The 21,621-nt window shown below is 46.2% G+C and overlaps 7 protein-coding genes across 9 annotated transcripts in view; 3 read left to right on the top strand and 4 right to left on the bottom strand.

The window, feature by feature from the left end:
• Positions 1-21,621, top strand: part of LOC126556257 (proteasome subunit beta type-5-like) — a 375,585-nt gene that overhangs the window by 292,780 nt on the left and 61,184 nt on the right. The window lies entirely within an intron of this gene.
• Positions 471-2,117, top strand: LOC126567402 (uncharacterized). The gene is made up of 3 exons (XM_050223625.1): positions 471-557; positions 630-1,562; positions 1,930-2,117. The coding sequence occupies exons 1-3, from the start codon at positions 479-481 to the stop codon at positions 2,115-2,117; spliced, it is 1,200 nt and encodes a 399-aa protein (XP_050079582.1). The 5' UTR covers positions 471-478.
• Positions 2,278-21,621, top strand: part of LOC126556384 (uncharacterized) — a 258,686-nt gene continuing 239,342 nt past the window's right edge. The window contains exons 1-2 of the mRNA XM_050211650.1: positions 2,278-2,356; positions 2,429-2,748. Of these exons, the coding sequence (XP_050067607.1) occupies positions 2,278-2,356; positions 2,429-2,739 (390 nt within the window). The 3' untranslated portion in view covers positions 2,740-2,748. The remainder of the gene's footprint in view (positions 2,357-2,428; positions 2,749-21,621) is intronic.
• LOC126567401 (ATPase family AAA domain-containing protein 2-like) lies at positions 6,331-7,995 on the bottom strand. The gene is made up of 3 exons (XM_050223624.1): positions 7,992-7,995; positions 7,484-7,576; positions 6,331-7,340 (listed from the first exon to the last, which is right to left on the bottom strand). The coding sequence occupies exons 1-3, from the start codon at positions 7,993-7,995 to the stop codon at positions 6,331-6,333; spliced, it is 1,107 nt and encodes a 368-aa protein (XP_050079581.1).
• LOC126556187 (uncharacterized) lies at positions 10,924-12,093 on the bottom strand. The gene is made up of 2 exons (XM_050211411.1): positions 11,587-12,093; positions 10,924-11,505 (listed from the first exon to the last, which is right to left on the bottom strand). Exons 1-2 carry the CDS (start codon positions 12,091-12,093, stop codon positions 10,924-10,926), a joined length of 1,089 nt encoding a protein of 362 aa, XP_050067368.1.
• On the bottom strand, positions 12,577-18,108 carry LOC126568819 (prominin-1). 3 transcript variants are annotated; one of them, XM_050225462.1, is made up of 7 exons: positions 17,988-18,108; positions 17,781-17,931; positions 17,618-17,688; positions 17,323-17,558; positions 15,206-17,221; positions 13,351-13,407; positions 12,577-12,758 (listed from the first exon to the last, which is right to left on the bottom strand). In XM_050225462.1, the coding sequence occupies exons 1-7, from the start codon at positions 17,988-17,990 to the stop codon at positions 12,578-12,580; spliced, it is 2,715 nt and encodes a 904-aa protein (XP_050081419.1). In that variant the 5' UTR covers positions 17,991-18,108; the 3' UTR covers position 12,577. The 3 variants fall into 3 exon arrangements, with proteins under 3 accessions (XP_050081419.1, XP_050081420.1, XP_050081421.1); XM_050225463.1 differs by having other exon boundaries at positions 17,618-17,673; XM_050225464.1 differs by lacking the exon at positions 12,577-12,758 and adding an exon at positions 13,062-13,115.
• Positions 19,613-20,573, bottom strand: LOC126556256 (caspase-1-like). Its single transcript, XM_050211485.1, has 2 exons — positions 20,533-20,573; positions 19,613-20,447 (listed from the first exon to the last, which is right to left on the bottom strand). The coding sequence occupies exons 1-2, from the start codon at positions 20,571-20,573 to the stop codon at positions 19,613-19,615; spliced, it is 876 nt and encodes a 291-aa protein (XP_050067442.1).

Raw genomic sequence — 21,621 nt, 5'->3', positions numbered from 1 at the left:
CGATCGCATTGTAGTTGGTATACCAGTTGCCCTCCTATCGTTACTTATATTTCAACAGCACAGCCAGAGCCTCATAAAAAGATTATCTGGCAGAAAGAGGGCGTAAACAGTGAGGCTGTGCTGTGCTGGCGAGAAAAATCACCTGGGGTAATGCAGATGTGCATTAGAACGATTTACAGACCACCCAGGGTAGAAGTCAACGGAAGTGACCTACGGGCAGTGATTTATTTTCATCCGTTGCTTTGCAGCAACGGGGGACGACAGGTAGAGCGAGCTGCAGGGCCACAGGTCAGTCTAGGATCATCGAAGGGCTGTCATGCTACCTTCGGAACGGCACTATTGTCCGAACGTTAGTGCCTGCTTCTGCACAATGATGGTGTTCTAAAAGAAGTATAAAATGACCGTGCCATGTCCCGAACGATCTTCAGTTGTGTGTTGAGCTTGGAAAGGAAGGTGTCGCATCGTGATTACTGGAAGCATGAATTTGCTAGCAATTGTGTGTCTCGTAACTTGGTCCCGCGTTGTGGCGAGTTATGTGATTGTGAATCGTGATCGTGGTAAGTAAAGTTGGATAGTATCGCTTTATTAAATTTTATAACGCCAATTATCTCATGCTTGTACACTTGCAGATCTTTACTACACGAATAAACCATTACCTGGGGGAAGAAATTATGCAGAAAACGAACCACAAGATGTGACTCTTTCGGCTGCGACACCCGTTGATCCTTACGCAAAGAAGCTGCTCCAGTTGTACTATTTGGTGCAGGTGATGCGGTCTTACCATCGGCCAGCCTACCAAGAGCCAACGACCATTCTCAGCAATCTAATCGATCGTCTAACGAAGGAAGATCTACGAGACGAGTTGGAACGATTGCTCTCAGGTGTTGATGGTTTTGAGGAAGTGTTTAACATTGGCGAGTACGCCGTACGAGATCCGATTAAGGAACAGTTGGCAAACGATTTCCGATTGCTGTTTCCGATCGTGGTAAAGACGCTCAGCGGTCTGCAGGATGGTGGCATGGAAAGTGATGAAATGGAGAACACACTTCAGAGCAAGATACGGGCAGCTTTCAACGATTTTCGCAGTCTACTAATGAGTGTGGTACAGACCGAAAGTGAAGTGTTTAATGAAATTGAAGAGCTGTCAGAAATGGAGCGTAAATCGGTGGATAATGGTGTGCATTGGAGTATTTCGGATCTGAGGTCTGAAAACGTTGTTCCGAATGTAGTGGAAATGCTTTACGTGACACAAATGCCGGCCGCATCGAACAAGGCAGTGGTGAACGACTACGATTTAGAAGTGGAGCACAGTACCGAAACAACCACCGAAGGTGTAAAGGAAGAGTTAGCAACAGAAGAACTGATTGATGTGCGGTTGCAAAGCGATAAACATCTAGATTTTCTACCAGATGGGAGAGATGTAAAGTATGAACTAAGCATGGGACCGGATATGCTTTCGCAGGAGCGCGACGATTCCGACGAGGAGGATGATGACGAAACAGAGTTGATAATTCTAAGGGAAGATATGAATTTGCACAAGGATGGTCCCAAAAACAGCGAAGGTAATATTTCAGATCGATTACAATAATGTGTAGAGTAGTTTCAGTGGCAGACTTTGCGAGAAATCAATCGTTATTCAAAGCACAGCTTAAATTAGCTGCATGCGCTGGTTATACAACTGACACCTAGATGGCGCCCTCATCGCTAAGGTGGTTTTAACAAAATGCATCTAAAATAGGTCATCAAGAAGTTAAAAAAGGCTCGCCCACTGCGGGCATTACGTAGAAATGAAAGCAAAAGTGTCGGGTTGATTGCACCGTACATACTTTTTTATATTTTGCTTTACATACACAACACAATGTGAGGAAAAAGGTTAACAAACAAAATTCGGCATTTGTGTTTTGCTTTTCTTTTGTATCTTCCTTACAGCTGCAGGTAGCGGACCGATGGCAGTGTTGGTAAAGGACCCGGAAATGGCTGCACTGATTCCGCACATTATCGAGCAACTGCGTATGGAAAATGTTACACCGGAGGAAAAGGATGCATTGGCTGAAATCTTTGAAGAACTGTGGCCCCTGATGGTAGCCGAGGCAGATCGTTTGCGCACGGAACCGTAGGAGATGGGAACCGTTATTTTTACATTCATCGATTCCAGAATCCGTGTACCTGGGTGTTTTCGGTACTTTCGTTAACGTGAGCTAGGATGGATCAGTTGCTGTTGAGAAGCGGAAGGGAAAGGATCTTAAGATCTTAAGCGAACAAAAAAAAAAAAAAAGAATGAAAGTCATGCTGAGTGTTCTGTTGTGCACGCTACTGATGGTGTTAACCGGAAGCAGTCCATTGTTTGCACGAAAAAGTAAGTACAAAACAGAGTACAAAATGCTGGAAACTGTAAGCCTATTCTGGATGTTTCCATTTCTGTTTCCAGTGTCCGGCAGGAGAAACCCTTGGACGGATGTCACCTATCGGGAGCGACTGCAAAGTTGGGGCCTTTATCCAAAGGTGTTTCGTTACGGCACAACCAACCATCATGCTGCCATTATGGAGCGTAAACGAGCAGAGCTAAGCTGGTTAAAGCGATTAGTTCGGGAAAATGAAGAAATTATAGGCAGACAACGGCATGCAAACATGGCGTCATATGAAAGCAATGAACGCGATCGTCAGTACGAGAAATTTAAGGAAAAACATTTTCAGAAGATGGAACAGGATGCACTGGAAGTTTTGTGGCAGCATCGTTAGCTGTTACATGTACAAAGAAGCTATTAGGGATTTCTTTTTGAGCGATCTTTAACCTAATCTAAATAAAAATTAAACATAACATGAAACATTTTGTGTTAAATTTCTCAATAACAGAAGGCAAAGGCGAGGAAAAGGAAACAAATACGTTCAAAGAGGATAAACGCGTTTTAGCAGTTTGGTCCTCATGATTCCCGAAGAAGTTGCTTATTTTGTACTGCTATTAAATATAAATATATAAAATTATCATGCAAATAAAGTTGTTAAATTAAAAGCAATTATTTTTATTCACCATTCAGTTGGATTGTGTTGGTTCACTTTGATTGCCGCGTAAGAGAAGGCTACTGACTCGGTGTACAAGAGATCCTTCCGTGATTTTCCTGTAGTATCAGGTGACTGTTAGATACATCCCAGGACGTGGAAACATTCGGAGCGAATGTATGAGCGGGTCGCTCGTTCGTTCGGGACCCGTTCGGCACGAGGTGTAGATTGGCACAGTTGGCTGGATCTAGTGGAGTCAAACCCGTCGGAGATGTTTGTTGTTGTTGTTGTTGTTGTTTTTTCTTATAGAGGTTTTGCGTCTTTAGACGGCATTCGCCTCTTTTTTGGAACTGAGGTAACTATTGAAGCATTAAATTTTTAAATTGGTCTGTACAGGTCGGTTGATTTGAGGAAGGTTAAGGAGGTTTGTTTGGCATGTTGGGCCTGGAGAGGACCTTTTGGTCCTGGCTCGACTGAACATCTTTCCAGGCATCGGTTGTTGGTTTTATGTAACTCAGTAAATTAGAGTGTTAAAGTGCCAGCATTTCTCCCAAATTTCGCGTATTTTACCTTGAAACCAGGTTACAAGATCTTGATAACTTGTTGTTGTGGCTGTCAGGTTCTTTGCGTGCTTTTTTTTTGCAAGACTTGATTCCCCTTGATTCCTATGTGGGGCTAGGCACCCAGCAGAAAGTAATATGGGAGCTGCGAGAAGTTCCATGTTCTAGTGCTTTCAGCACGCTCAGACTGTCAGTGAAAATGACATTAGGTTTTAGTGGATTTGTATCTTCTTCTGCAGCCATATGGCAATTGCCTCAGCTGAAAAAAATGAAGTGTGGTGCAATGCAGTTTGATTGAACATTGACATGTGTTAGAGTAGATACCAGATTGTTGTTTTATTCGAGCCGTCAGTGGAAATGTGGTGGTAAATTTTGTATCTGTTGTTGATCATCTGATTGTAATGTTGGCGACCTATTGAATTATTAGTTTCGGTATGACAGTAGTGATTTAGATCAAGATCTATTTTAGGTGGTTGAGAATCCAATCTTGTTTGGCTCTTTGAATCAAAGATTCGGATCTTAGACCTTTTTCTAGCAACCGACCAGCAATGGTAACCATTTTTATGGAAATAATATGTTTTAGTGGGAGTTGGCCACTTTCACAAAGTAACGACTCAATAGGGCTGATGATGAAGGCACCCGTAGCGCATCTAATAGCAGTGTGGTATATGGGGGATATCATTTTGAAAAAACCTCTTTTTGGAGCGAGACTGTCTCTATCCCGTAAAGTAATTTAGATAGGAGTCATGCTTTTAGGATTCTTAAGAGAATGGTGCGGGAAGAATGGTATTTACCACAACCGAGCATTTTGAAAAGATTAATTCTGATTTTTGTGATTTTTTTAACGATGTAAAATGTTTTCGGAAAGAGAGATTTGAGTCTAATGTAATGCCTAACACTTTTGCGTTTGTAGGTACTAGAAGGTGGGAATACTAGAGTTTTTTTTTTTTATTTTTGCTTTGAGTTGCGCGTTTTTCCTTTTTATGGATGTTTTGAACAATCTGATGGCTTTGCATTTACTGGGGGATATTTCGTAACCGGTCAATTTGGCCTATTTTTTAACTAAATTAATAGCTTTTTGCAGTCTAAAATTTGATTGTTTAGGGGAGCGAGCGGAGGTTAACAATATAATGTCGTCAGCGTATATAAAAGCTTTTGTGTGAGTAGGGATGGAGTGGAGAAAGGACACAGTGTTAATTAGGAAGAGAGCAGGGGCACTCAGCTCAAGAAATGGGGGTTTGGTGGTCGCCTTTCGGCTTTCATGCAGGACTTCTTGTCAAACAGAACGTTCAAAATTAAGAACATGAATGTCTTCTCTGACCCTCAGAGCTCAGACCAAACCCCCATTTCTTGAGCTGTTTCAGGATGGAGTACCTCCAAGTACGGTCAAAGGCCTTTGCTAGGTCTATGACAGCGGAATAGGCAACCTGTCGGAGATCGGTCGTAGTCGTGGAGGGAGGACTGCAGCCCTAGACCGAGTTTCCTGGAAACAGATTGGCGACCTGGCCATGTCTTCACGATGTACTCAACGCTGAATAGGCCAAGAAGAGAGCCGTTACTTTCCGTTGAGGAGAAATTTGCAACGGCGTGAACAAACTATTGGTTGAAATTTTTCATTTTGCATTTTTAATAGATAAGGACCAAACGCCATTGCTGATTTACTAAATTATTATCTAAATGTTATGACAGTTTCTGTGATCTCTGATTTGTTCATTTGTGGCATTCACCATACCATAACCGCACCGTACCATAAATTTCCCACACGAAACTATCTTATTGTTAACGCGATTACATGATCGGGGTTTTCACTAAGTGGTACGACGCACAAGACGCGACATGTATAATTCGAAACGATCACAAACAGCGTTGAATTATCGACATACAACCAGAAAAGGATCAGAGGAAAGGGTACGACGTTCCTCTGCGTCAAGTGAAACTCTAGTCCGAAGCAATCTCACCGGGACGTATAGATTCAGTTTGAAAAGCGCGGCGCGGCTCGGTGGTGTAGGCCACAGTGGCTACGGTCTTCACATTGCGGGACCGGGGTTCAAATCCCATCTGGACTGTCCCCCCGTAGTGAGGACTGACTATCCAACTACTTAGGACAACTACGGTCGTATGCTCAGTCCTTCTCTACGGTATAAGAGTACCGTATATTGGGCGTTGTGCGCTATTAGACCTCGAATCACTAAACCAGCGAAATTGCAACGCCTAGAGGCTGTTTGTTTCGAGCCAGACTAGCCAATCGAATCAACTCGCAGGCGCTACTAGCTGGCCTTAACGTATGAGTCCCGCAGAGATCGCTCTCGGCAATTGATGCAAGATCGATGCTAGATAGATGCTGCTCGGAAAATAGTTTGATTGTTTGATGCTAGAAAATCCTGCTTGTACTAGTACTTCAGGAGATCCTCACGCGGTAAGAATTAAGAAGATAATTAAAGAAGCAACTCAGAATAATTCATAAACATACCCAAATAGAGCTCACATACTTTACACAAATAACACTTACAATTTATTAGTCCACCATTGGATTGCACTTAATGTTTGTACACCGTAATATATACAAAATTTAAACTTATAACAACTATAATTACACTGCCTCAATGCTTACTGTGTTGTATCTAACATCAACGTTATTGTACGATAAGTGTTTGACTTAGTTTACTACTGCTCTACAGGCGAACCACACGACATGCTCCACACACCGTTGCTGATTCGCCCTTTAGCACTGACTTGGATCGACATGCAATCCCATCTCCCAGACCTCTTCGCGTTAGTAATCCTCATAGCTACTGTGTCGATTCGATTGCGATTTCCGGTAAGCGAGATGCTGGCGCTGTTGCAGTCGCTGCTGCTGAATGGCCCGATGACGAGCGGCCAACAGCAGCAGCTCATTAAAGGAAGGATTCTCGTAGTCGTGTACATTCGTTTTAAATAGCGCACGCCTGCCAGCAGCAGCAGCCTCATTGTTAGTCGCTTCTTCCTCCTCATCTTCATCGTCATCATCATCGTCATCATCATCGTCGTCATCGTCGCCAAGGATGCCCATATAGTCGGCCTCATCGTCCAAGTACTCGGACGAATCTTCCTCCTGCTGAGCAGGTCCTTCCTCCTCATCTTCCTCTTCGTCGTCCTCCTCCTCAAGACTGGGATTGCCAATCTGTGCCTGTATGGCGGCCAAGATTTTTGCCTCCATTTCTGGATCTTCCTCCTCATCCTCGGTGATGGTAGTGGTTGGTTGCTTCGGCGTGGCTATCGAGCGTTTGTAGCGCGGAAGTTCGATCGTCACACGGATCGAATCTGGGAACAGTTGTTTTGTGTGCACATTGGCGCTCCGTAGTCGTTGGGTACGACGAGCTTGTGGAGTTTTACGCTTGGGGATGGACTTATGCTTTGCTTGGCGTAGATAATATTTCTGCACGATCGCTGCAGCTTTGTGTAGAACACGTTGGGATGGAGCTTCCTGCGAGATGGAATTTTGAGCCTTTGCTTTGATATCTTGCGGGATGACGGTGTGCTCAATGTTGTTGTTGAGTTTGGAGGATGGATTCTCTTGCTGGGGCTGTCGTAGTTTGGGTGAAGATAATAGAGCGGCAAGAATGGGATTTCGCGGTTGTCCTCGATGTCGTTGTGATTCCTCGACAATTAGCTCCCAGATACTGCCGTAGATATGTTCAAACGCGTCCTGCTCCATGGATGATAAGGCATCGGATTGCATGTAGGTGACGATCATGGGAAGAAACCTCAACACTTCCAGCTCATCGAAGGTATCCACAGTGAGTTCTATTGTGAATGAAAGAAATGGTTAATTATTTGTCTTCATTCCGGATTCTATAATTTGGCTGTTCGTTGCTCAGCTAATAGAGCTTTAATTTTCCTTGATTAAAACCGTATGTCTGAGATAACTTAAATGTTGTGATAATTACCTTTAGAGGGAAGAATCGCTCCTTCAGCTATCAGATGTGTTCGAAATTCATTTAAAACTTGGAGAGCAGCAGCATCAGAGGATGCAGTTTGATCTATTGAGATGGCAAAATGATAGAAAAAAGATCGTTAGACATGTTTTGATATCAGGATGTGATTCAGATGCACACTTCTGAATTTTTGGATCGTAAAGAACGTACCGATCGCATAGCTGGATACATTTGAGGCCACCAGGAACAGACACACAATAACTACAGCACACGAGCACATATTTAATAGCATAATTTTCACTTGTTTTGTAACTGATCAGGTTTTGGAGTAAAATTTGCACTTGAGTTTCAGACTTGCTTTTCGTTACACTTCGATCACAGATCGATCTTCAGAAATCCTTCATCATTTGGCTTGTTGCACGTTGTAAGGACGAATTCTCGGAATGAACTGATAGTGGTAGCACCTGTAGCAAGCGTTCTTAAATATCCTTCCCCTGTGCTCGTGCCACATATTTCCTACCCATCTTCATGCGCCTGTCCTAGCTCTCGTGGCTTCCATCCATTTTAACGCACTAATTGAGGAGCCACGGCGAAGGATGTCTCGCTTTTACCCGCAACCTGCACACGTCCACACGAACCTCCGCTTTGCACACTTCTCTTTCGCTCTTACCCACCTGCCCCTAGCACGACACTTGATTGTTTGGTTTGATTTTTTCGACTTTCGAAGCAAAAGTCTGTTGATCGACTCGTGGACGCACAAGGTAGCCGTCACCAGTCCCGGGGTTGAACACAGTCTACGCCTTTTACGCCGGTACCGGACCCACCGGCTCACCGGTTTGAGGCTGTCTGCATGTCTGTAGCCGGTCGGATGTCAGTTCGGCCCCGGAAATGGTCGGGGCGCCGGCTCGTGTACATTGCGATAGTCAGTTCGTTGGCGAGCTAACTTCCTGTGCGGAACATGCGTATCCTTTTGCTAAGCGCACGCCAAACAGAACGGTCGAGCTTAAACAATGATGGTGCCTTTCTTTTTTATGGATAGCATACAGGATAGGGATAAGAATGAAAAAAAAAAACGAAGTCATTAATTGCGGCGCACCGATAGTGGCCGTCCTGATCGTCTTTTTGGTTAGAATGTTTGATTAGTTCTTGTGACGTTCCGTTGTGACACTGCTGCTAATGGTGCTAAAAGGTGCCTTTTTCGTTGGCGAGTGGCGACAGACAGTCACAGGCAGTCACGGAACGGGGTAGCCGGGAAAAAACAAACACAAATATGGGATGGGCCGGTCGACGTCGGGACGACGGAGCGTTGCGAGATGGTAGATTATAAAACGATAAGGGTTCTTGATCGTCGTACCAAATAAAAAAAATCTTGTTAATACGCTTTACTATGATTAATAATGCTCGTTAGTATGAGATGTTCAGCACACAGAGAGGCAGAAAATAGGAAGTGATAGTTTGTCATAAATCAATTATTAACAAAGACTACAAAATTATATTATTGGAAGCTAGATTAAATAGAACTAAACTTCTTCTTCTCGGCTTAAAGACTGTCTCGAGGTCACACCAGCCATCGAATCGCTTACTAGACTTGCTGATACCACGTAGCTGGATAGTCAGTCTTCACTACGGGGGGACGCTCCCAGTAAGATTTGATCCTCGGTCCTGCCGTTTGGAGACCGGCCCCGTTCTCGCCTAAACCCCCGGACCGCCCTTAAGTAGAACTAATAGAAGCTGTAAAAAAAAACTTGGAATATTGCAGAAGTAGCATTGGTTCTGGTAATATTTCCTGTTTGTAAACCTCCGCAACCTTCGAAAAAATTGTCACATAAAAAATCTAAATGTCTAATTCAGTCTTTTCTTTATCTGTAATACATGAACTGGTATAACAGTCAAAGGACTTGACCGATAAATAGTCGGAATATCTGACACGATTTTATTATTTACAATCTGCAATTGCTTACAAAAAATAGGAAATTTATGTATAAATTAATAAAGAGGTAATAAAACGTAGTTCTTATGGGTGAACAGTGAAGTAGAACAGTAAAGTATAGTTTATGCAGTGACGGATTAAGTCCCTCGGAGGCCTTGTCCCTGGTGGCATGTGAAGTAAGTTAGGGGCCGCTATCACACGGGGTCGTTGATATGGGGCCCCAAATTCACACAGAACCTTCCTCCCGATCAGTAGATTAATCGGGCGGAAGGTTCTTTGTGAATTCGGGGCTCCATGTAAGCTTAGGGTCCCCGCGGCTGCTTACTTCGCTTACCGTCATATTAATTTGAGTCATTGAATATTGTATTTAGAAATATTACGAGAAATTCAGTTGTTGTATGTTAGCCATTCTGTATGTCCAGGAATATAATAAAAAATGTGAAGTATTTCAAAACAATTTTTATAACCCTCAACAGGCACACAGTGACAACAGACGAATGTTTTTTTTGCTGCCATTGCTTCCAGAGACATTGAGACATAATTAGTATGTTTCCAAGGACCTATATTGCTACCTCTAAAAAACATCGCACAGGTTACGGCAACCACAAATGGTATGTCCTTTCGCGTGTGTGTGTGTTTTTTTTTTACCAGTAGCAAGACATTATGCTGCAACGAACACGCACAGACATCTGGCACCCGCTTTGGACAGAGACCGGGACGTTCATTTACCCCATCAAAATGCGCTGCCTATGAACGAACATCGTCTCGGAAAAACCCCAGTCATCGTACAATGTCCACCAAGGGCGTTGAGGGCGAGTGCTCCACCCCTCCGTGGACGAAGGTAAGGATCTTTTAATTCATGATGTATTCGCATCACGAACGAGTAGAACTGTGTGGAAGGTACAATGTGTGTGTGTGTGCGCCACCGTGGCAGACATCTGACGCCCGGATGGTTCATAACCCTTCTCCTTTTCACCTGTAGCAAAAGGGGCAGTGTAGAAAAATTGTCCACCGCCCCCGGGCAGGGATAATCGTTAGATGGTGAGCCAAAACAAAGAGCCAAATAACCAGCAGGCCGGGAATGGTGCCGTGTGTGACTAGGTGTAGCAATCTATTCATTGGCTTTTATTACCCCGCACTTGAAAACAGTGCCAGCCCATTCCGTGCAGTGATCGAGCGATCGTCACTGCACTGCACGAGGGCTGCCAAAGTGAGCGAGAGCGCTAGAGCCTCCATTAGCCAAAGGATCGATCCCGGGAGGTACGTGTCCGGTTCCAGTTGCCTATTCGAGACATAAAATCACTTTCCCACTCGCAGAGCAGGTGGATTATGGCACCGAGCATAATGCGACACGTTGCTGGCCATTGTTGCGTTGTTGCGAGTTACGTAAGCGTCATTATGATTCGCACATTAGCAGGTCGCACGCAGGATCGACCCGAGTGCCGAGACAAACGTACGTAACGAAAGAGCGGGTTGGAGCGGGAAGGTTGAAGAACGGACGAACGTTTTATTGAGTGTGCAATTAATTGACCCGCGTAGCGATCGGCAAGAAGCCCGGTTGCCGTTTAGCACCGTTCTGTGCGACACTGGTGTAATAGTTCTGCCAATGATCGGCCCGGCTGGGCTGAAACTGTGTGCCATCGTATGGCAGGTATCCGGCGCTCGTCGTCAGCTCGATCGCGGACACATCGGCCAGGCTGTGCTGATGGGTGTGATAGGACGAGGGAATCATCGGCTGCGTAACGTAATTGAGCTCGGATTGAACTATCGACGCCGGGTTGGCTGGTTCGGGGTCCTCCGAAACGGGCGCTTGGTTATTGGTCGGTGTATTAGTGGGTGAAACAGTGGGATCGTTGCTAACGGAAGGTTCAAGCGCTTCCTGCGGTTCTTGTGTCTCGATCATGTCAGTTGCTTCAGGCACCTCAACAGTGGTGGCACTTATCTCATCGTCGTCAGCTTCTCCATCCGCCCGAAGCGTGCTTCGTATCGTTCTTGGAGGACCCACTTTCGGGCGTGGTCTTCTGCTTACGGTTGCAGCTTTTCTATGAGCGAGCTTTTGCTTTCTAGCGGACAGTTGCTCCACATCGTCCGCTAAAGTAGTTCCCTAAACGAAACAGGAAAGCACAGCGTTGTGAAAGGGTGTTCGTTGCTTGATCGATCGTTGCAGTCTTTCGCTACTCACCACCGAACCGTTCGATGCGCTTGGAATAGGATCGGAAAAAATGGTCGGACGCGGTTCGATCGCCGTTGGACCGGTTGCAAAATGTGACGGTCCGTGTTGGGGAAAATGCATGGGGAAAGGAAATAAAGCCATAGTTTCAAACTCGCTTCCAGGCGGTCGGAACGGTATCTTTATATTGATGGAGGATCCTCCCGTCCAGTAGGGTGATGCGTAACCGTACGCTCCGTAGAATGCATCGAGCGCAGACGGATGTCCGACGTCTATCTTCACGAAACCGGACCGTCGTGGACGATCGTTATCATCGTCGAGCGAGTCTACTAACGTCAGCCCGGTTAGCAGCCCAAGAAGACCGAGAAATCGTCCTTCACGGCGGCCTGTTTTTTGTTTTCTCGACAGATCGTTTTTAACAGAAGCTTGAATCGTTTTTGAAGCTATAGATTCCATCGTCCATGAACAATGCACCAACAGAAGCACGGATATCACGAGAACGAACCATTTACAATTACGCATGGTTGTACAAGTTTTCACAAGAGCTGAACCTAAACTGAGCCTCTGCACGTTCGGGGTGACCCTTTTTGAAGTGATGCGAGAGCTGGAGTTTCGCCATATGATCGGGAGGAAAAAAAAGGGAAAGTGTTTTCATTTTTCCCGCATGCTGTAGTCGAGACCGAGGAATGCATTGGTACACCCGCAGACGAGTGCGCTGAGTTATCTGCTACAGCAAAATGGCTTGCAAAAGCACATCGTGTCGGTTGGTACCGAAATTGATAACGTGTAGAACTGCCGTAAAGACCGAGCACATGGTGGGGAATAATAATTTTATAACCTTTTAAAATTGTGTAGAAAGATAAAATAAAGAGTTCGATGATGAAATTGTCAACTTAGTACACATCGCCATTTTGTTATTTATTTTCGATATAATATTCTCTCGCTTCATTAACGACAAAACTCGAATGCAAATATCAACAAATATCCACAAACATGCTTCGCCTCGCTAGATCAAACTCTCTCGAAAGTTCATCGGGTCACCATTTTCGTACCGCAACTCTATGTACTCGATAACGACCGCACCTTCGTCGGTGCCAGCATCTTCCTCGCTTCCGGGCGACGTGTAGTGCGGGAGCTCCTCGTCGGTGCTTGACTCGGCCACCGCATTAACGTGCACCGAGACGGATCTGCGCCCGGTGTGTTTCGAAGGTGGGAAGGAACGGCAGGGAGAGAAAGAGAAAAGCAAGCGTATCTTTCGTGTATGTGTGTGTGTGGGTGGCGCATTTGTAGGGATGGTTCGCCCGTGGCTGCCCGATTAACTTTTTTTTTTTCGTTCGTTACTAACACTTTGGTCGGAAATGGCAGTGTGCACGTGTTCGAACGAGATTCTATCTATGTCCCTGCGGACTTTATTGAAGGCTTTCAGAACTTCATGTGGGGTCAGGTGAGGTGGTGTTACAGTGGAGTTGTTAATTTGAACCAAATCTCGATCATTCGATCACCAATTAGATCTATCTATGTCCGGCATGACACTGACGGTGGATCTGGTTGGACGGTGGATCGGTGCGGATTAATTTAAAATTACCATGTTGGCCAATTCGGAATGGTGGTGATGGAAGTGGCACGATGTCATGTGATGTCAAGTCATGGCAGGCAAAAGGGAGTGAAGGTAGAAATGATTCGGTTAGTATCTTTTTTTTGCTGGCAGGTTTGCTGACGATGTTTGCAAGCGGTACGGAGAAGCTAGTAAACAGGAAATTCATGCGGAAGGTAACTTACCGTTGCGTTGACCAGTGACTAGACTCTCGTTGATCTTCCCGGACGGATGCTCGAGCGCTAAAAACAATAAGAAAAACAACGTGGGAAAGATCGGTAAATAAACGAACGATATTCATTTGTTGAAGGGTGCCAACAACCGGCTGACTCTGTTCCGGATGCTCGGAGTGGGAAGAGCTCGGGATTCCCGTTTAACTCATAATCGCATCTTAGAGCACAGCATCGAGATTGCTTCACGCGAGCGAACAATCTTTGAAAAAAGTGTAGCAGCCGTTCACCTTTCCGCCATTCGCTATGCCACTGGTGCATTTGTCTCCAGCCAGATTAGCTCCCTCATATGCGGAAGCGGACGGATCGCAGATGTAGCTCGGATCCTTGAGGAAGGAATCGACGCCACTGCACTCATCACCATAGCTAACACCGAACTACAACTCCTCACCAACCACCAACTTCCACAGATCATTCATTCCAAGCACCGGGGAATTCGTCCCTGCTAACACTCTCTCCGGTGAACCGCAAAAAGGAACCTTATCGCCAATAGTATCTTTACTCACTTAATACACACTGAATAGAAACATTTCCATCTTGTCTTTACAGATGGCTCCGTTCACCAGGACTCAGCCGGCTGTAGGATCTATTCAAGTCTCTAGAATTGTGCCATCATGGTTTATAATCACACATCGATCTGTTCTGACGAAGCAATTGCCATCCAACTAGCATCCAACGAACGATTACAGACCGACCGACCGAACATCATTTTCATCGAAAGTGCCTCCAAAAACCCACATTCAGTTCCTAGACTCCATACCGGAATTAATGGAAACGAGGTATCTGACCGCCTGACTAACGAACTTCGGCTCCGTCCAGCAGACGCACACGACACCCTTTCACGCCGAGAAACCGTCCGCTTTATCAACACCATAGTCTCCCAACACTGGAGCACTACCTGGCACAACCTAGGACTCAGCAACAAACTTTGCCCCGTCAAGCACAATACCGCTTCGTGGGAGGATATCAAAACCAGCCACCATCAACGAGTCCTATCCCGCCATCGAATAGGACACACATGCTTGACCCATTCCAACATCTTCAACAAATCCAGTCCTCCATTCTGCAGCTTCTGTGGTGTTGACATCACCGTCCGCCACATCCTCACCGATTTACCATGAACCGTGTCACCTGCCAACTAGACACAGATAATGCGACAATCCTATCACCGGAAAAACTGCATCAGAATCGCCGTTTTACGCTGATTTAAATTTTTTAATGCTATTTATACAGAGAAATTAAAGTAATAGTTTTAATCACAATCGTCTTCTTCTTGGCTTAACGACGTCTAAGGTCATGGCGGCCATCGAAATAGCTTTCTAGACTGCCGATACCACGTAGTTGGTTAGTCAATTCTCAACTACGCGGGGACGATCCGGATGGGATTTGAACCCCGGTCCTGCCGTTTGAAGACTGGCGCCGCTGTCGCCTATACCACCGGCCCCAACCACAATCGTAATAGTTCTAAAAATACATAAGCCACATCCGCAATAGTTTAAAATTGTGTTTAACCACATTTTGTATACAGAGGCAAATGTAGTCTCAGAGTCTCAAAGCCGGAGAAAAGTGAATAAAAATCTACATTTGCCAGTTTTTGAATAATGCTGTTGGCTTTGATAGTGCATATGCCTTACGCGCGTATCATCATTAACGCGGAATACTTCCTGGACATGGACGGAACACTTCCTGGACGCGGAAGAGTTTCAACATAAGTAAAGTATCGTCCTCATTCGTTGTTAATATTGCTACACCGGCCATTCCTGTTTCTATAGCGGTAATAAAAGATTGGTTTTGTTTTCGGTACACTCACTTGTAACGATGACTGTTCGAATGCTGCAGCTTGCTTGAGAGTATCTCAAGCCGCCGGTACGTGGACGAAAGCATCAACGATAGTGGAGTGGCCACAGCCCACAGGAACAGACACAAGAAGGCCGAAAACCAGAGTCCATTCATCGGATCCATAATGTGGTGGCAGAATAGCATGCGCATCGCATCGAAGATGTCGAACAGTGGCCGGCAGCTTGCACACCGATCGTTCAGCACGGTGGCCGTGTAGTTCCGGTAAGCGTCCAGATGTGCCCGTAACCGGGCACGGTAAACGTCACTACGGTTGTAGCACACTTCGGCCGCTTCCGTGTCGAGGAACGTCTGAGCATTGCGCAGATGCGTCAAGCTTTTGTTGACCTGTGCTGCCCACGGGGAGAGCTGCAGTTCGAGCGCGGTTAGATGGTACACGATATCACCGCGCAACTGTTCGAGCGGTGCCAGCAGGGAGAGCTGTAAACGTTTGGCCCGTGAACCGAGCGTTGTCATGCGGCTCGCTGTGGCAACGTCTTGGATCTGTGCTGATACACGCTGCAGCTGATCGATGAAGGTGAGTACGTCCTTGTCTGGTGAGAGTTGCGTCAGTTCCATGCGCGTACCGGTTAGATTGAGGTCCGAATCGTACAGCATATCCTCCAGGATGCCCTGTATGCGTACGGTGAATCCAATGAATGGTTCCTCGCTGGCCCCAACGCTTTCGATTGCTCGCTCAAGTTCGGGCCGTTGACGGTGTTCTAGTTTGGCGGTGAGATTCAGTAATGTGTCCAGCTGAAAGGTGGCATAAGATCCATGACCCTGCTCGCATTCGTTCAGTGCCGTGGACAGAGAAATTTGCACCGGCTGTGACCATTGAGCACCGGGTGGGGCCGCCTTTCGCAACAATTCACCAATTATGCCGTACTGCGGCTCGGTCGGGTAAATTAATCCCGGTTTGTCTACGAGCTTCTGAAGCACCGTGTAGTCCGGTTCGTTGTACAGCGGGTGACAGATGAATAGTTGACCATGTGCTCCGAGCAGCATCTCCATCATGGTAAAACCTGACAGCGCTAGGCTTGCAATACAAATGCAGATAGCACCGAGTATTAGTGTGATACCAGCCTTATTGTCCGCATGGCAGCAACCGCAGCTGAGTGCGCTCAGCAGAATAAGCGTAACTAGCAGTGTCATGATCGTGGTAGCAAGCCCAGCCAGCCACAATATGGCGCCAATTTCACGGTACCGATCAAAGAACGAATCGGAAAAGTTGGCCGTCCGGTTTACCTGCTCGACCAGCTGCCCGATCGTTTGCGTAAGGGTGCTGATAATGGCATGGGTGTCGGTGGACAATTCTTCGAGCCGCTCCTGCACTTGGTCCGCTTGATTGTCGGTCACGTTTCTAACGTCTACGGCATAGCTACGAAACGTGGACCGGGCTAGTGTTAGTTCCTGCGTTAAAGCGTGCATGCTACTGTTACGACTGGCCTCACCCATCGCCATGAGCTTGGCCAGCGTTCGATCGACCTGCAGCTTTCGAATACGCTCGATTAGGCCTGTGTCTTCAAAGTTCCGAATCCGTAGCGTATCGCAAAGCGGCCGATCGCGGAACGTGCACTGACGTTGCAGCACGGACAGCTGTATCTGCAGCTCGTCCAACCGATACTCTGCTTCGTATGAGATCTTAGCTGCCCTTGCTAATGCGTCCTGAAGCAGATGGATGCGGCGAGACAGATTGCTACTGCTGGTGCTGATCTCGATGATGGACTCGAAGATGATGTCGATACCGGTAAACAGCGCCAAATGGTGTTGAATCGGCTCGCCGAGCAATTTGTCTACACTTTCCAGATCGTTCCGAATGCGCTCGGTAGCGGTGGCGAGTCCTTCAGCTATCACGAAACGCATTTGTGATTCTGCGTCGCGCAGGAACGTTGCTGCATCCAGCAGCGATGACCGTACAACGGTAGGCGTGTGATCAACGGCCGATGCAATTTGTTCGTTCGTCACGAACATTGCTATTACACCAGCGCTGCAAACGATGAGTAATCAATGATAAGTTATACAAAACGAAAAAATCCCCCCGCCCAACGTTAGTTCGTTATCACAGCTAGAGCGATAGTCGCAACCTACATCAACAGCAGTATGACGACCTGTAGCATCAGTCCCAGAAAGCTTTTCCGGCAGTGCAAAGACTCTTCAAGTGATAGCTCCTCCGCCTGTATGATAGCGTCGACGGTGGGTCCCGGATTGAGATCATCGTCCGCTTCCTTCGCACATCCCCAGGCAATAGTGTAGCAGAGTGGTATAAGCGATATCAGGAAGAAAATCGCTATCAGACAGATATATCCCGACTCAACCTTGAGTGCCTGCGAATGGTTAGGAAAGTTTAGTGCCAACCGTCCGCACCGTACCGCCGTGCACTAACCTCGAGTATTAACTGCAGGAAGGACACCTTCGTGTGGAACGCATCTCGCAGAAGCTCTAGAATGCAATAGACTTTTATCAACACTCACGACCCGCGACCCACCTCGGTACGGCAGTAAGCGTGCCACCGATGAGATGGCGCTAGTGCAGAGGAATGCTCTTACCTACTGGCAGATCGTACGGTGTGATGTAGGACAGAAACGTGGACAGATAGGAAAAGACAAACGTGCCATGGTAAAGTCCAAGTGTCGGTATGATGTAACTGTCTGTCGCGACCGGCTCTGGATAGTCGTGTGGGATGGCGACTGCCTGCTCCTAAATGACGCTTGGAGTGTTAAAATTTCGGAGCTTGGGAAGTAAGTCATACCTACCATGGCTTAACGTTGAGCCAGTCAAAACCAAAAAAGTCAAACCTATTGTTCATCCAGCATTTGGTTGTCGTCCCCTCTGTTGGTGGGTGTGCTTATGGATGGCATATCTAATTTCCAGCGATTCCAGTGGCTACGAATACGTCAGTTGTGACGAATGTTGGCGAACGTTCAATCGAAATAAGGGAAATGATAACGATTCAGATAATTCGGCTTCCCATGAGTTGTTTACACGGTGTGAGTCAGGTGAGAGATAACGTGGTGACGAAGCTCTATTAAAACTGCGTTGATCTGCACTTACGTTTGCAGGAAACATTTAGATAAGCGTTCACACGGAACAAGCTTAAATTGGCAACCATTAAATGAACCTGTGGTTTTTCGAATCATTTAAATGATTTCCAAAACTCCCCCGTGTGCGTATTGCCATGCAAAAGAAAGGTAATATTTACCAAGTTGAAACGTAGATTTAGTTCTTGGTTCACGCAACTCTACCGTAAGGCTTCTTGGGGTGTAATTCTACACGGAGGCACCGTTCGTTTGGGGCATGTGAGACAGTTTCACCACATCCAGTTAGAAGTCACCTGCATTTAATAAACACACAATGCTATGTATCCATTTCACCTGGTAAAGCTACGCACTAAAATCCCTCAAAACTGGATTTAAACTGTCTAGAGGCACAAAAATTAAGTTGTTGGTGTTGTGCGAAATGTGTACTCGTATAGATAGCACGTGCTGGTCGCTCGTGTGGTTTACAAACGTGTGCCATCCATCACAAAACTTCCTGTTACAAGCGCCACATTGACAACGGGACGAGCGATGGTGTGATTGAACGCACTGCAATGTATCATGCACTCATATTCAAATTGCTTTGGTTCACTGACTTATATTGCACCTATGTGTCCAGCGATAGTCCATGGTGGAAGGTAATGAATGTGTACTGTACTTCCCCAAATACAGCTAGCCAAACGATTGTACGATTGATAAACGGTCCGTTTTCCGACACGTCGGCAAGAAAGAGACGCTAATTAGATTATTGGCCGCCGAGGTGTTTATTGATTGAATCGAAGTAAGTTTGCCTTAAGGCACTAGAAGGAAACGGAGTCTTTTTCAGATAGAAAACATTCTGAAGCCACATGGGTTAAACTGACAAATCGAATCTACATCTTATGGAGCTGGTAACGTGGTAAGGATTAGGCAAGCTGCAATCAGTTTTTAAGCCGTACTGGAAACTTTAAACAACCAGCGTCACAACCACACTGTTCGCTGTATTCACCGAACCGGAACGACTGCACGTGTCGATAGCTAACTGGGAACTAAAGTCCACTTGGGGACCGGGAGTATAAAGTTTGGATGCGCTTACGCATGTCCGCCGAAGGATCACGATGGGGCAGACTAGCGAGGATGGTCGAGCGATACGATGCACGTGGTAGGCACGATTGGGAACGATACATACGGAAATGCAAAAAAAAAGTTACACACTCATTCAATTCTGGTACAAAGTTATAGCGCTTTATTCCTGAGTACAACATTATTCAACGCGAAAGAGAGTCACTGGTACTGGTCGGTGCATGACCGGCGCATGTTATGATATCGCACCGGTCAAAACAAATTTTAGCTCGTGGACGCTCCTACTTTCGCTTGAAGTAGAACGCCTTGGTAAGCATCGACACAATGCAGGGCATCTGTTTCTTTGCATCCATTTTTGCACTGCCCGGAACGTACGATTGATACTGATAGGCGACCCGTCGCGAAACGGCCGTCAACAGCTGCAAAAGCTCCTTCGAGTGTGCGCTCTTCTCTAGCTCGATGCTAAGCGATTGGATGAACCAGGAACCGTTGGTGGGATTGCGCCACGAGTAGTGCCCATCGTAGGTGGAGTACATCACTAGCAGGTCTGCCATGGTGGGAATGACATACAGCAGCTGCTCAGAAGACGATCGTGCATCGACCGTGTCCGTCACCATTTTGCTCAACTTCACACCCTTGTCGAAACTCCCGCCACGGCATGCCTGGACGAAGAAGAGCTTCGGTTTGCCGCACAATGTCGGGCACGCATCGCCAAGAAAAGGTTCCCACAGCTGACCAATTGAGTAGTATTTATCCGACGCGTACAGCACATCCTTATCACCGTGTGTCATTACTACCACCACCAGACAGTCATTCTCCGAATGATTTTCGTGAGCAACTGCGTCTAGTTTGGCCAAAAGCTCCTTTTTATCAAGGTTGTTGAACACTCGTACATCAAATCCAACAGTTTGTAGCACTTCACTAATGCAATCCCGATCCTTGTCACTTCCATCTCGTCTGGTCATGGAACTGAACTCCACCTGGTTGATGATAAGTGCTGTTCCAAGCTTCGGGTGATTTGTTTTATAATTTTCTTCCAATATTGCCTCTAATACATTTGGTGCAGTTACTATAGAGCCCCTGTGAGTGTGGCTGCGTGACGTGGTTTCAAGCTGCCTAAATGGAATATACATATACATTGAAAAGAAAAGCTTATTAAACGCAAAATTTCACACAAAATATCAAACACACAATCACTTACGGATCGAAAGGTTTGGTGTCGGTTTCGTCCGCGGTTGCCATTTTTTCGCTCGCATTCGTAATTTCACTTTCTAACGTTCGCTGCTGACTGAGCGTCCTTTCAAGCGCGCTCGTTAGTTTACTCTGCGAAGCATATCCATTATCGCTTGATAAGACTTATCTGTCTTTCGCTTGTTTCGTTTTATTTTTTTCGTTATCTTTCGATTCTGATAGCGCGATTGGTGGTCCATCGGAAGCGTCGGTGTACTTTGTCTAGTAGAGTAGCTACACGGCTTTATTTTATTAGGATTGTTTTATATTTGTCCTGATTACTCATTACTCTTGTCTTCTTCTTCTTGGCTTAACGACCTCTTAGGTCATGTCGGCCATCGAAATAATGGCTTACTAGACTGCCGATACCACGTAGTTGGTTAGTTCTCACTACGGGGGGACGGTCCCCGGATGGTATTTGAACCCCGGTCCTGCCGTATGAAGACCGGCGCCGCTGTCGCCTACACCACCGGGCCGCCCCTATTACTCTTGTCTGGTTATTTATTGCAATTTCCTATAACCTTTGTGAAGTTTTCCTTAGTGGTCGAAAAAAAACAATGAACATAATTTACATTTCCAAGTCCTATTTCATGGAGCAGGTATGAAACAGTACGAGTCAAAGAGCTGCATGCGATCATCCACAAACTGTCGTGTAACGTGTATCTCTTTAATGTATGATACTTTTCATCATAACGAAAGCTTTATTTAAATCTTCCTTTTTTCTTCTTTTCGAACTGAAGCCTGGATCAGCTATTTTGGCTATCCGTTGCGGCCCTGTGGTGCATTCGACATCGGCGCCGGCCTTCAAACGGCTCCGGACCGAGGTTCAAATCCCATCCGGACCGTCCCCCCGTAGTAAGGATTGACTAACCAACTACGTTGTATCGGCAGTCTAAGAAAGCCATATCGATGGCGGGCATGACCTTAGACGTCGTTAAGCGAAGAAGAAGAAACAGGGCAGTTTGTTTGACGTACGGAGGAACATTCCTGTCCTGTGTTGTGACGGACTTGTTTCCCTACCGTGTCGACCACCACAACACGCTACGGCTCTTTTGGCTTC

Source organism: Anopheles maculipalpis, chromosome 2RL (genome assembly GCF_943734695.1).
Source record: "Anopheles maculipalpis chromosome 2RL, idAnoMacuDA_375_x, whole genome shotgun sequence".
Lineage (NCBI taxonomy): Eukaryota > Metazoa > Arthropoda > Insecta > Diptera > Culicidae > Anopheles > Anopheles maculipalpis.
The sequence above is the reverse complement of the archived record's forward strand: the minus strand, read 5'-3'. Positions and strand labels throughout refer to the sequence as shown.

Excerpts from the sequence above, each read along its gene's own strand:
- LOC126556256 (XM_050211485.1), bottom strand. The coding sequence starts at position 20,573 with ATGGCAACCGCGGACGAAACCGACACCAAACCTTTCGATCC. Across the intron at positions 20,448-20,532 it reads GACACCAAACCTTTCGATCC|GCAGCTTGAAACCACGTCAC; the intron begins GTAAGTGATTGT and ends TATTCCATTTAG.
- LOC126567402 (XM_050223625.1), top strand. The coding sequence starts at position 479 with ATGAATTTGCTAGCAATTGTGTGTCTCGTAACTTGGTCCCGCGTTGTG. Across the intron at positions 558-629 it reads GATTGTGAATCGTGATCGTG|ATCTTTACTACACGAATAAA; the intron begins GTAAGTAAAGTT and ends GTACACTTGCAG. Across the intron at positions 1,563-1,929 it reads TGGTCCCAAAAACAGCGAAG|CTGCAGGTAGCGGACCGATG; the intron begins GTAATATTTCAG and ends TCTTCCTTACAG.
- LOC126556187 (XM_050211411.1), bottom strand. The coding sequence starts at position 12,093 with ATGCGTAATTGTAAATGGTTCGTTCTCGTGATATCCGTGCTTCTGTTG. Across the intron at positions 11,506-11,586 it reads CAAGCGCATCGAACGGTTCG|GGAACTACTTTAGCGGACGA; the intron begins GTGGTGAGTAGC and ends TGTTTCGTTTAG.
- LOC126567401 (XM_050223624.1), bottom strand. Across the intron at positions 7,341-7,483 it reads AGCGATTCTTCCCTCTAAAG|AACTCACTGTGGATACCTTC; the intron begins GTAATTATCACA and ends CATTCACAATAG.
- LOC126568819 (XM_050225462.1), bottom strand. Across the intron at positions 17,689-17,780 it reads ACCGTACGATCTGCCAGTAG|TCTATTGCATTCTAGAGCTT; the intron begins GTAAGAGCATTC and ends TGTTGATAAAAG. Across the intron at positions 13,408-15,205 it reads TCGAACAGTCATCGTTACAA|CGCTCGAGCATCCGTCCGGG; the intron begins GTGAGTGTACCG and ends TATTGTTTTTAG.